General features: G+C 42.6%; 1 protein-coding gene across 3 annotated transcripts in view; it reads left to right on the top strand.

Annotated features, from left to right (window-relative positions):
* The window catches only part of SGO1 (shugoshin 1), a 31,142-nt gene extending 18,837 nt beyond the window's left edge, over nucleotides 1-12,305 (top strand). For 2 of the 3 annotated variants that reach the window (XM_083188750.1, XM_083188749.1), the window contains exons 7-10: nucleotides 358-1,185; nucleotides 3,333-3,521; nucleotides 7,824-8,022; nucleotides 11,241-12,305. In XM_083188750.1, the coding sequence (XP_083044876.1) occupies nucleotides 358-1,185; nucleotides 3,333-3,521; nucleotides 7,824-8,022; nucleotides 11,241-11,379 (1,355 nt within the window). In that variant the 3' untranslated portion in view covers nucleotides 11,380-12,305. The remainder of the gene's footprint in view (nucleotides 1-357; nucleotides 1,186-3,332; nucleotides 3,522-7,823; nucleotides 8,023-11,240) is intronic. The other variant, XM_083188751.1, reaches the window with a different exon arrangement.
* Nucleotides 12,306-13,252: the final 947 nt, after the last annotated feature.

Here is a 13,252-nt window from a genome sequence, read left to right on the forward strand (position 1 = left end):
TTAGATCTGAACGCTATGCTGTTTATTGAACGGCTACATGCACAACTTATAGCAGGGGTTTCAGTTGGTTGTCACTAAAAGGTAGGTACACAGATGACCTTATCAGACGTTCATGATTTCCCTGGAACTCCGAAACAAAACTGAAAGATTTTGTAAAAAGAATCTTCAGATATCTTCATTGGCCACATCCAGGAGGGAGTATAGCGCATGTTGAAGATATAGTCTGGATTGAGCTGTATGTACAGATGATGGGGTTGGGAAAGTCATATGGCAGCACGCATAGTCAACAATATAGTGTGTACACCCCAGCTAATTTGCAGTTAACAATGGTTGTTGTTCTTGTTCTGTTTATATCAGGGGTGAAATCTAGCTCCAGTCATCTTATATCAGAGACTGAAAATTCTGATTTGGAGGTTAAACGTGAAAAGAATTTTCTTAAAAATGTGTCCATCAGACGCCGCCCTTGTAACTTAAATATCTGCGTAGAAGAAAAGTTGGAGTCACTGGAACAAAGTCAGGACTTCAGTTTAGTAAGCCATATTCCTGAACAAGAAAACATTGTCCCTGTGGAAGAGGTAACTAATAATGATGAAATAATGGACCTATATCCTGATCCAAGTCCAGAAAAAGACTTTCTACCTTTTACGAAAGTGTCTGAAATATTAAGTTCAACACCTGAGGCTAAACCAAAACCAGCACTTAATAAAAGCACTAAAGAGCCCCGCACTGGCAGGGAGAAGGCCCGAAAAGGCAGAGGAGATGGAGCAGGGAGTGCCCAGCTGAAAAAACCTTGGGAAAAATCAAAACCGAGGACTAGATCAAAGAGCAGAGAAAGGGGACCAAGCAAACCAGTAGTCTCCAAGGAGAAACTGAACAGTTCTGTAAATTCAGGTGACGCTTACGACTTTGTATTGGAGGAGAGCATACATGTCATGCCATTCCAGCCAAATAAGCCTGCCCATGATCCAGAAGAGAATCCGCCCACAGATGACCCAGTGGAAGACCGTTCTGCTGAAAGCAGCAGCAGTGAAGAAGAGCTAAATGAAAGCTTGTACATGCCATCAAAGGCCAAGGCAAGAAATCGGAATGTTGAGCAAAATGTTGTGTCTCTTCCTTTAAGACCACGATCCAAAAGAAGCAAAGCTGTTCAGCCGCAGCCAACTGAGAATGCTGAAAATAAACAAGGTTTGTCTTCATGTTTCCTCACTGAATTGTTAAATCTCACAAGTTTAGTGATTGTCTGAATTAATAACTAGTTAATTCTATTTGGTATATAAGATTTCAAAATGTGTTTTATGATAGCGTGTGTGGGGAGAATGGGGGTTATTCAGACCTGATCAATGCTATGCAAATTTGCACGGCGAGCAATTATCAAACAGCTGCGCAAGCAAGTTCGTGGGGTCCTCTCCGACCTCCACAAGCCTGATTCTGTCACGCAGGCAGAGTAGGGTCGGGGTTATGCACAGACTGCACACAGTGTACAAATAATTACATGGTATTGCAAGTGGATTTGCCACTGTAACGTGCTGCGATATATTTTTGCAAGGCATTCGCAGACTCACAGTTGGTGAGTTTTCACTATGAAGGGGCGGCAGCTCTCTGATTGCAGGGCTCTGTCATTTCGCACAACATCCATCAGTCCTGAATAACCGATTGTCAAGACTAATTGGACCATATCTGTCCTCTTGTATACTGCATTAAGAAGACTGTTGTATTAATACTTCTACCGTCAGTTAAAATAATTTTCCTCATACATCTTTGCTGCAGCCGTGCCAAACCAGCTCTTGGCACGCCATGTCGCACGAGAATGTTCTAGCATCTGGTATCATCGCACCAGTCATTCCGTATCAAATTGACTTTTCCTCACCAGCTCAGATTTTGTTCAAATTTGGTACATGGAGAGTGTGTATGTAGTTTAAGAAAAATACAACATTTAATGTATCCTTTTTGGGTCACATTGCCTTCGTAAATTAAAATAAAATAAAAATTCTTCATGGCTGCAGTACTTTAGTTTCGCCACCAGATGGTAATGGTCCGTCAAATGGCCTACAGATTTACAGTGAGATGGCATTAAAAAAAACTCCTGATGTAGTTGTAGCCAATTGGCAACAATATTGATGAAAGGGTTAAATATTTCATGCCATTTTCAAAAATCTTTTTAATGCACAACCAGCATATAGTCAAATCCTTAACAGCTCTGTCATTTACGCTAGAGAGGTGGCAGTGGTGTCATTTGACTGTGCCCCTTTAGATTCACCGTAATTAGGCTTTTTTTTCCTAATTCAAACTGAAATTTTTACCATGAATATCTCGGGGTCAACAAAAATTTCAGGAAATGGTCTATTCTTATGTTAAATATTTGTAAGATTTGAATACAAGGTAGTTTATTAAAATCCATTATTGTTTGTAATCTACCCAGCTATTTTTTTGAGTCATGGATTCATTCTTTTAATCCTATAAATCAAGTTGAATTGAAGTACTTGACATTGTATTAGTCAGTCCTTAGGATAACAAGTATTTCCTCACGTATTTGTATTCTATATTTTATGAAAGGGCATAAAACAGTAAACGGACACGACTCCAACCTCTCTATCCTTAATTAGGAGAGCTGCTATGGCGACTTCAAAAAATAAATAAATAAATCAAATGCACAACCATTATATTTTTTATCGTAGCCATAATTTGGAAATGGCATGAGATAAAGAATTTTTTTTTAAAATATATTTAATGTATATCTGTCTCTCTCTAGCTTTCGGTTTTGAACAAAATCCGATCTGGTGAGGTAAAATTTTAGCGAAGTGTGATTTGGCACGGAATGACCCGCACGAGGAGACTCTGTTGATTCATTTTATGATACTTGTATACTGTATGCGACTGTCTGAATCTGTACAGGAAGTATTTCTTAGACCACATTTTTCCTATTCAAGTTCTTTTCTGCTCTGTGTACAGACTGTCCCTCACACAATAAGTGTCATATCACATCAATCAGCACAGCCTCCTTGTGTGTCCTAGTCGCAATGCATTTTGGTTAAACTGCAACTGCATGGGACTCGGCTGCTCACTTATTCCAGGTATCTTGCGCTGTATTGGGGCTAAATGTATGAGGACACATCTGAAGCTGTAACCAAACACAAGCCATCAGCTGGGTATCTGTAATCAATTTATGCAGCTTCCAAAAATTACATTTTCAGTTCTTGAAGAATCGGAAAGTGCCTACATCAAATATTCATAGTGATGCACAGAAGTTATATAGATATATAAATACATTTTACACACACACAGCAAAAATCTGTGTATTTCTGAGTTGGGATTTCTTAATCTTGTTTCTGTAGATATTGCTACAGGAAAGAAAAGTACAAGAAGCAACTTAAAAGGTCAAGCGGAAAATGAAGTTGGAACCAAGCTTAGAAAGAAAAATCCCTTGTTACAGAAATCTGAGCCTGCAGCAGAAGTAAACAAGGAAAGTGTAGATGCCCCAGCTCTCCAAGATACTGTATCCCGTGCTACAGACAAGAATCTCGGTATGTCTGCTCTATTACCCTTGATCCCTTTTATCCCCATGAATTGTTATCCCCATGAATTGTATCTGAAGTCTCTGTTCTCTTTGGGACAGATTAAGTTAGCTGTGAGTTGACTCGTGCACTCTGTTCTAGTGTATATAGTGCCTGGAGTTTTTCATAGACGGACCTGCGACCTATCCAGTGTCAGCTATTGACACTGCTTTTTGCTTGCACCTTCGGATTAAAACAAATTATGGGCTGTTTAATTTGAATCCCCTTTTAAAGAGAATGTGAACTTATTGTATTTTAAATATGAATACAACATGAGCCCCCTGCAATAAGGCTCAATCCAATTAGCTGTGATTATGTTCTCATGACGAACTCGCACTGCAAATTTTATTTGTACTGCGATTGGAAACTTGCAACCAAAAACTACATTTAATCACTTTTATTAGGAATTTTGACGAAGCAATTCTGACTAAATTCACAATAGATTTTCACTAACTAATGATAGTCCATGACAGTGATGGCTAACCTTGACACTACAGCTGTTGTTGAACTACACATCCCAGCATGCCCTGCATCAGTTTGACTATTTGGCCATGCTAAAACTGATGCAGGGCATGCTGGGATGAGTAGTTCAACAACAGCTGTAGTGTCAAGGTTAGCCATCCCTGTCATGTCATTAGTTAAACACAATTGCTTAGTGAAAATCTATTGTGCATTTAGTCAGAATTTCTTCATCAAAATAGATTTGAAAAAAAAAAAAAAAAAAAAAAATTGTCCCTTAGCCAATATCTCACCGTAGATACAGGGCTTTAATGCTATGCACTTAACCTACCTGCAGACTAGAGTACACACAGATTTTGATTCTAACAACAAAATTCAGTTTTTATTACTCCCTATAGAAGAGGTTCTGCAATGAGAACCGTGTTGTATGTATAATGCAGGCTGCAATGAGAAGAGTGGAGTTGTTTAAGACCTCTTTGAAAAGGCATCACTCATATTCTGTGCTTAACCCTTTGAATGCCAAAATCGTTGAGAGATGCTCAAAATATCAGTTATAAAGGCCAACAGCTCACATTTTTCATAATATTATATTTTTTTATTTATAAGGCACCACAAATGGTACGCAGTGACGGACATATATAACAGTACAGGGTACACAGAATTAGACATAACACAATTAAAGCATAATTCTTAGTATACAATACAGCTGTGATATAGGGAAGTGAATGAGAAGGGGTGCAGGTTTAGATTGTAGGTGAGTAAGAGAGCTGTAATTCAAATGCAAGAAGGGTACTGTGAGAACAGGAGGGAAGAGGACCCTGCTCTAAGGAGCTTACAATCTAGAAGGAAGGGGAGACCGACAGGTGACATGAGGTGCAGGTAAGGAGACCTGAGGTAAGAAGTCAGCATGGCAGGCAGGGCTGTGGAGTCGGTAGATAAATGGTCCGACTACAACTCCTCGTACGGTTGCCCACGACTCCGACTCCTCTGTATTAATATGGGAATGTATTTGATACATTCCTTGAAGGAAAGAAAGGCAACATACATATTATTACTACAGAAACTAGAGGCTGGGAAGCCAACAGTCTACTGTATTGAACAGTTTAAGCAAAGGACAAACACAATGTCTGCTTGCTTGTCACCGTTCTTTACCGAATCGTTACTGGCGACGAAAAATGGTGCCTGTACATCAATATGAACCAGCGTAAGGAATGGCTTAGCCAAGGTAAACAAACGACCCCGCTCATGAAACAAGATCTTCATCCGCGTAAAAAGATGTTGTGCGTATGGTGGGAGAGCTCGGTTGAATGAATTTTTCGAGGTATTGAAAACCTTATTGAACGTTTGAAATAAGTTGTAAACTACAAGGGAGAATACATCTATAAGTATTGGTGCTCCGAATTGTGCGTTGCGTGCCATATAGTGAAGCACATGAAAAGCATGCTTTTTCACGGTCACTTAACGTGTTCGTTTTGCGGTTACGTGAGGCACTGCATGCATTGGTCTTTATTCTTACAGTAGAGAAGTCATTAATTATAATTTTCGGAGTTGGAGTCGGTGCATTGTTTGCCGACTCCGACCCCAGGTACTCGAAATTTGCTTAGACTCCACAGCCCTGATGGCAGGGATGGTCAGGACATGAGGCAGCAGGTAGAGAGAATGGGCAAATATAGTAGAGGTATAATATACAGTGGGGTAACAGGAAAAAATATATAAATGTAAATGGCAGTATTAAAACTGTGGTATATTCAATATAAACATAATTGAATTAGATTACACATATATAAGGGAGCAACAGATGATATTTGTAGCAATAAGGGAGCAAAGTGGTCCAGTCGCGTGGGTGGATTATATAGTCAGAGTAAGTAGTTAGTTGAATGCAGTCCATAGCAGAAGAGTTTGTCTTAAGGCGCGCACACACACTGTACAATTTTTTTTTTTGTGACCAATTTGGTTGAAAGACCTTTCCATTGAACCCAGTGTCCTGGACGAAAGATTTTGACGAAAGATATTGACGACAGACGAAAGATCTAGCTACAGTTTATAGGCTCTTTTCGAAAGATATCCAAATTGAGCTGCATGCGCAGTTGACTAACAATCTTGATGAACAACTGGTGGGTATACGCATCATCATTCGTCGTTCGTCTGACGTCAACATCTTTCGTCCAGGACACTGGGTTCAATGGAAATGTCTTTCAACCAAATTGGTCAAAAAAATTGTATGCACCTTTACAGATTAGTTTTCAGTGTTCTAATGTTTTCCTTCTGTATAACTCCAGCTTTGATGTAAATATTGTAATATCACTTTGAACTGATCACTTAGAATCTGAGCAGCCTTGGCTATGGCAGCCTAGCACACAGTTATATAAATTCAAATAAAAATGTTGTATAAAAAAAGATTATATTCCCTATATAAGGTAAACATTACAGGTCATTATGATGAATGTTTGCTTGGCAGTTTTCACACCTATTTTGACAAATTCACCTGCCACTCAAAGGGTTAATTCTGTACTGTCCCATAATGACCTCTTATTGTTTCAGAATAAAATTTTTATTTTGTTTATGTATATTGGTAGTGGTAACCTGCATGATAAACTTCAGAGTTCTTATGTTTAAGGGGCATGGTTTTAGATGTTTGAGATCTCTAGATCCCAGCTTTCTGCATACATTCAGATTTTGTTTTAAATTTAAACTTTCAGGCGGTCTGCCCAGCACGAAATGCCCTGCCACCCGGCACTCGTGGGCCTGTAGTCCACTGACATTCGGGCACTCTCACCAATTAGACCTTGTTTCAGGCAGACACTGATTCCGGACAGACCGCCCAATAGGAAGATTATGTGACTGACACGGCCGAGCTACGCCCAACGTCCGTGCCACATGATCTTCCCATCATGGCTTTGTCTGGAATCAATGTCCACCTGCAACAAGGTTTAATTGTTGAGACTGCTGGTGTCAGTGTATGGGCTGCAAAGTCCGTTTGGTGGGGGGCTGGGGCATGGCCTATCACCGAGCAGGCTTGTGTCAGGGTGGAGCCGGATTGTGTACCCCCTGTATAAAATCTGTTTAGGCAGGAACAGTTTCCTGATGAGCAGCATGGGACATAATGTCGGTGTATACTCTAGGAGTTGTTGAAAGAAAACTGTGTGGTGCCAGAATATTAGGGCAGCATCTGCAAGCTGCTTAGCATTTTGTGCGGACATTATTTATTCTGGGTGCTGCTTATCATTCTGTGGTGCCAACTAGTGGGGTCATTCTATGGCAATGCAGTAATTGTGTCCATGACAGAATAATTGTGTAGTATTTGGAAACCTAAAAGGATTTAAACGATAAAAGGTCAGGATTTAAACACTTTATTATTGGGAAGAACCCCACCCGGCTTGTTCTTGATGCCACCCGGCTAGAAAACCATTTCTGGGGAGAACACTGCTTAATGGATCTATTAATTTAGGGGTAAAGTTGACAAAAGCATTGTAACTCCCCTTATGGGGCTGTAAACAATCTGAGTTGAGGAGGACTATAAAGGCGGCACATAGTCACACATATATACACCATGACCTGTCCTGCAGCCGCCGCTGTCCTGAACTGTAATACATTTTGCCAGGATGTGTTATATTTAGGCCATTCGCTTGGTCTTGAAAGACTTTATTGCAAGGTAATGATGGAAAGGACAAGTAGATTAGATATTCTCACTAAACACTGTATACATATGAGGGCAGGGTATTGGCTTGCTTGGGTCTCTGCTGTTAGACCTGTATGCAACATTTTGGTCTGCCACTCTGAACTGGTATAGCTTATTTATTTGACATCTTTCAGATGTTCCTAAAGGCGCTCCCGCAACACAACGGATCAGCCTATCTGATGTTACGAATCTTTCTGCAATCTCAGGGTGTGCTGAAGCAAAAAAACTTTCCTTACCTCTCCCCAACGACGATGAAAGGAAAATGTCTGGAAGTTGCATGAGGAAAAGGCGGTGTACTGTAATAGTCAATTATGCAGAACCAAAGCTTGGCAAGTAAGTATATGCAATTCATTGTATTCCTACTCTTTCACTATTTGTAATATTGATGTACAAGTCTGTTCTTTGGGATGGTGGGCTCAATAATAATCTGACCCTCCAGGTTTTATGGGCTAGTAACTACTGCCCCTGAAATGTAACTCTCTGCTTCATGGCAAATTGGTTGCGCATAGTTTCCACTTGTGTTTATTGTTCCACCAGGAGGTAACCTTAATGTCTAGGGTTTGGTACGTGTAACCTTCACCCACCGTTTCTTGTAGTGGTCATCCTCATGTTTCAGCTCTAAGCAGTGGTGCAAGTAGGATAAACGACTTGGTGGTACTGTGCCGCGTGGCGAAAAATGGGCGTGGCCAGGGGTGTGGTCATGACACTAGGGGGAGTGGCTAGAATATTGCACGCCGAAGGCACACGGCCAAAATTTACACAGTAATGCCTGTTATGCATCACACACCCATGCCATAATGCCCGTTACACATTATGCCCCACACCATAATGCTCATTGCACCGCACAACTGATGCCCATTACTAATATACCCCCACAGTGCCTGATATGCCCCCACAGTGCCACACATATGCCCCCACAGTGCCAGATGTCATATGCCCCACAGTGCAACACATGCCCCCAGTGCCATATATCATATGCCCCCACAGTGCCACACATATGCCCCGTGCCAGATATCATATGTCCCACAGTGCAACACATATGCCCCCCACAGTGCCACACATATGCCCCCCACAGTGCCACACATATGCCCCCCACAGTGCCACACATATGCCCCCCACAGTGCCACACATATGCCCCCCACAGTGCCACACATATGCCCCCACAGTGCCACACATATGCCCCCCACAGTGCCACACATATGCCCCCCACAGTGCCACACATATGCCCCCCACAGTGCCACACATATGCCCCCCCACAGTGCCACACATATGCCCCCCCACAGTGCCACACATATGCCCCCCCACAGTGCCACACATATGCCCCCCCACAGTGCCACACATATGCCCCCCCACATATGCCCCCCACAGTGCCAGCTGCAGAACAGCACAACTAGGGTGGCCAATCCCGGGATCCGCGGGATCCCGGGATTTGGCCCCCAAAACACCGGGATTTCAATCCCGGGATTGGAGTTTCCAATCCCGGGATTTCGGGATTAGACTGCGCATGCGCAGTCTAATGCCGGGCAGCGTCTGAGCGGGTGCTCAGCAGCTGCTCGGCTTCTCCCGTCGCGTGCAGTGCGGCTCTGCGCAGCGTGACGACGTCAGAGGTCACGCTGCTCAGGCCACACAGGCTGTCTGCCTCCATCCTGTCCCCGGACCAGCCCGCCCAGCCGTCCTGTCCCCGGACCCGCCCGCCCAGCAGCGGACCTGCCGGCACACCGGGCCACCAGCGGACCAGCCCGGCTGTCCCCGGATCAGCCCAGCCGGCCTGTCCCTGGACCCGCCCGCCCAGCAGCGGACCTGCCGGCACACCGGGCCACCAGCGGACCAGCCCGGGCTCCATCACCCCATCTCGCCCACCCACCCGGGCGCACCACGCATCTGTAAGTAAATATGCGGGGCGGCCGAGGTGGGTTTTTAATAGTAGGGAAGCCAATCCCGGGATTGGGCATTTTTCAATCCCGAATTCCGGGATTGAAAAAATGCCCCGGGATTGGCTTCCCTAAGCACAACTCACCGTTGGTTGCTGCAGCCTGGTCTCACTCTCTCCCGCTCCAGCCACTGCTTCCCCCCGCCATCTCCAAGCCGCCACCTCCGCGCCGCTGCTGCTGCTGAGGGAGAGGAAGGAGAGACGCGAGATGCGCTCCCCGCCCCTCCCCTCCATAGGAAATCTGCTGTGGCGGGGGGCAGTGGACCTGTACAGGCCACGCCCCCCGCCACTTACATATGCGCACAATGTTCCTGGGGTGTAATTTCGTATGGCGGTATGGGGTACCGGCACCCTATGTTTTAGTGGTACGCCGTACCACACCGTACCGCCTCTCTTGCAGCACTGGCTCTAAGTAAAATAATAATAAAAGCTGTGTCAAAACTCCAGCAGTATTGTCAGTCATAAATTGACTGATTTTGTATTTAATTTTTCCACATTAATGATATATTACACCAGCCTGTTCCTTCATTGCACTAACTTCTACCAAATACTTGTCCTCCAGCTTCATTCTCCGTAAGTGCATGGGTTATTTAGAACTGGTTACTGGTGTTTTGGCTGCACTGTGTCCTAATGTACTGTGGGTTTCTGTTTGTATTGTTGCAGTACGAGAGGTGGCAATGAATTCAGTCATGGCTTCAGAGAATTCCAACAAATACCAGAGTGTACTGTAGTTCTTCATTCACTGAAAACAAGGACAAACAACTCCTGGCAAATGCATTAGAGAGGACATTAATGGATATTTCTTTAAGCGTTTGCAGTCCAAATAATATATTTATTTTTTTGCATTCAAACAGTGGTCTAAATTAATTGTAATTTTATTTTTTTAATTAAAAAATGGTCTACATTGAATGTTGAACGATGTTAATGTTCTTAAAGTGGCTCACCATTGGATCTGCTGCTAGTGCTAGGGCTGTTAAGCTTGACTAGACGTTGGACCTGAAAGGGTTAAAACAAAAAATATGGAAGGTCAATTAAGGTGAGTACACACGGGTGCAATTTCATGTAAAATCGCTGGCAATATGGTCGCTGAGCGACCATATTGCCAGTGATTTGGAGCGCGCTCCCGTGTGCACTGCCTAATTGTCGCAGGAGCATGCTCCTGCGACCAGCTGCTTTCCCCAGCGATTGCTGCGCCGGGGAGATCAGCGTTGATCTCCCCAGCCCCGTGCCGCTGCTCCCTCCCATCAAAGTGACAGCAGCAGCGTCTGCTGCTGCTGCGCTCCCCCTCCGCCCCGTAGCAGTGTCTCCTTTTCATCGCTGATGAAAAGGAGACACTGAGCAATATGATTGCTGGGGATATATTGCTAGCAATATATCCCCAGCAATCATATTACCCCGTGCGTACACAGCTTTAAAGGCTTCATTTAATAATGGCACATCTGTGAAGTACAATGTACATATTTCCAATGGCCAGTTAACTCCTGGATAGTTCAGCTTGGATTGGAGAAGGTCAGATTGAATTTCTCAAGATCTGCATGTTTTATAGAAGTGACGCAAAGTGCAAGACGTTCCCACCCATACAACACAAATCATTAACATGCACTTTTATTTTTCTTTACAGGAAGCTCCGAAGAGGTGATCCATTTACAGATACTGAATTTCTAAGTTCACCCATTTTCAAGAAAAATGACTCGAGGCGCAGTTCACTTAACAGAAAATCACTTGCCAGATACAATGAAGCATTTGTTGGCTGTAGATAAGTTGAAATAGATTAACAAGTGACGGTACTACGTGGAAATATGTCTCCCAGTGGTATTGTAATAAATCCTCATTAAAGTGTTATTAAGGCCCTTAACATGTATATTAATAGTTATTTCAGCATCTAGATGATATTGGGTTTTTAAAATAGAATTTAGCAAAAATTATATTTTTGTGTTCTGGTCAATTTAAGAATACACCTATATTCATTTGTAAATATTTACATGTACACCTCTAGAATGCTTTTTATTTTGACCACAGGATGTCCATTGTTTTTCTCTACCATATTTTGTAAATGATTTGTATATCTTCAGAGTCTACAGTAGGATTCAACAACACATTTTGACTTTCCAGGTAATGTGAGATTACATGCCACCGTTTGCTATGGCTGCCATCTAGCTGGGCATTGTGGGACAACACCGGGAGACCCACAGGTTCTGTTAACATGCTCTAGTTTATCACTGATGGGCTACAAAACCTTAATACAGATTGCCTTTAGTACATTTTGTTTTTACTCCCTTTTTTAAGTGCGGCTTTTCTTTTCTCCAGATAGCATAGAACAGTGTGCCAATTACCATGAGAATGTATGTATAAGTGTACTATCCAATAGAGAACAGCAGAAGGAAAACCACTTTTTGAGGGTTTAGAACTATGTTGTATTTTTCCATAATGTGAACCAGAATATTGATATTTGTTACCTTCTTCTTTTTTTTTGTATAGAAAGATTATGGTGTTTCTACAAAACCACCTTAAACATGTTTTTAAAATATAGAAATTCCCAAGTGATGGGTAGGTGTTATGATGCACACTTCTATTTATCTTTATTTTGTGCTTCCCTTAATAGCTTTCAGCAAATATTGTCAAAATGAGTTTGTTTTTATCTCCTACAAAAATCTTGTAAAGTTTCTTAATAAATTTAAATAAAGTATCTAATTTTGATTTACTTTTTTAAAATATATTAAACTAGTTCAAAGTCCATCAAAATGATTGACGCCAAGGCTGTATTATAGTGGGGGCGGTTGTTGCTCACACAGGAACCAGAGATCCCTGGGTATGGGTCATTGCTTCGACCCATAATAGGTCAACATGCATTGGGTTGGCACATACAATAGGTTGACATGGCTAAGGTCGACGGTTGGAAGGGTGACTCAAGCACTAGGTCAACTGTCAAAAGTTGTTGACATGAGTTTTCATGTTTTTTGTGTCCCGAATGTCGACATGAACAATATCAAAGTGTACTGTGGCCCCATGCATGGCTCCCTGCGTTCACTATGCTTCGGGAGCGGTGCCTTTGCTACGCTCGGCAGTCCATTCTGAGTCCATCCTGGTGACACAGCGATTCCTCACTTACGCTGAGTAAGTTTATACCGTTCATGTTTTGTCATGTTTGGTTATATTTGATTGTGCATATTAATATGTTCAGGCGTTGTGCTGAGTAATTGTATCCTAGTGTGCTCTGGAAGTTGAACTGAGGAATGCTGGGATGCAGAAGGGAGGAGCCTGCCTCTCACAGGAGTTAGCATAGGTGACTTGCTCCTGTGGATCCTCCTACATACCATGGTTAGCTGTGTAACCAGGATGGACTCAGAGAAAGGGATTCAAATAATAAAAATCCCCTTATAAAAAACACACAAAACATACAATAGTGACTAATGAAAGGGAAAGGTGTTTAAAAGTAAGGTGGCAAGCAGGTAATATGTCTCACAGAGAGGCAGACCATGTGCAAATGCAACACTTCATGAGTTAACAGGCAACTTTGTTGCAATCCTCAATTACACAGTTTTTCACCTCAAATGAGTGTATAATGTGTAAGCTTTCAGTAACCGTGTCCATTCTGAATGGGAACTGCCACATACTAATATTATCATGTGGCTG

The sequence above is a fragment of the Crinia signifera genome, chromosome 5, assembly GCF_055691185.1.
Source record: "Crinia signifera chromosome 5, ASM5569118v1, whole genome shotgun sequence".
NCBI lineage: Eukaryota > Metazoa > Chordata > Amphibia > Anura > Myobatrachidae > Crinia > Crinia signifera.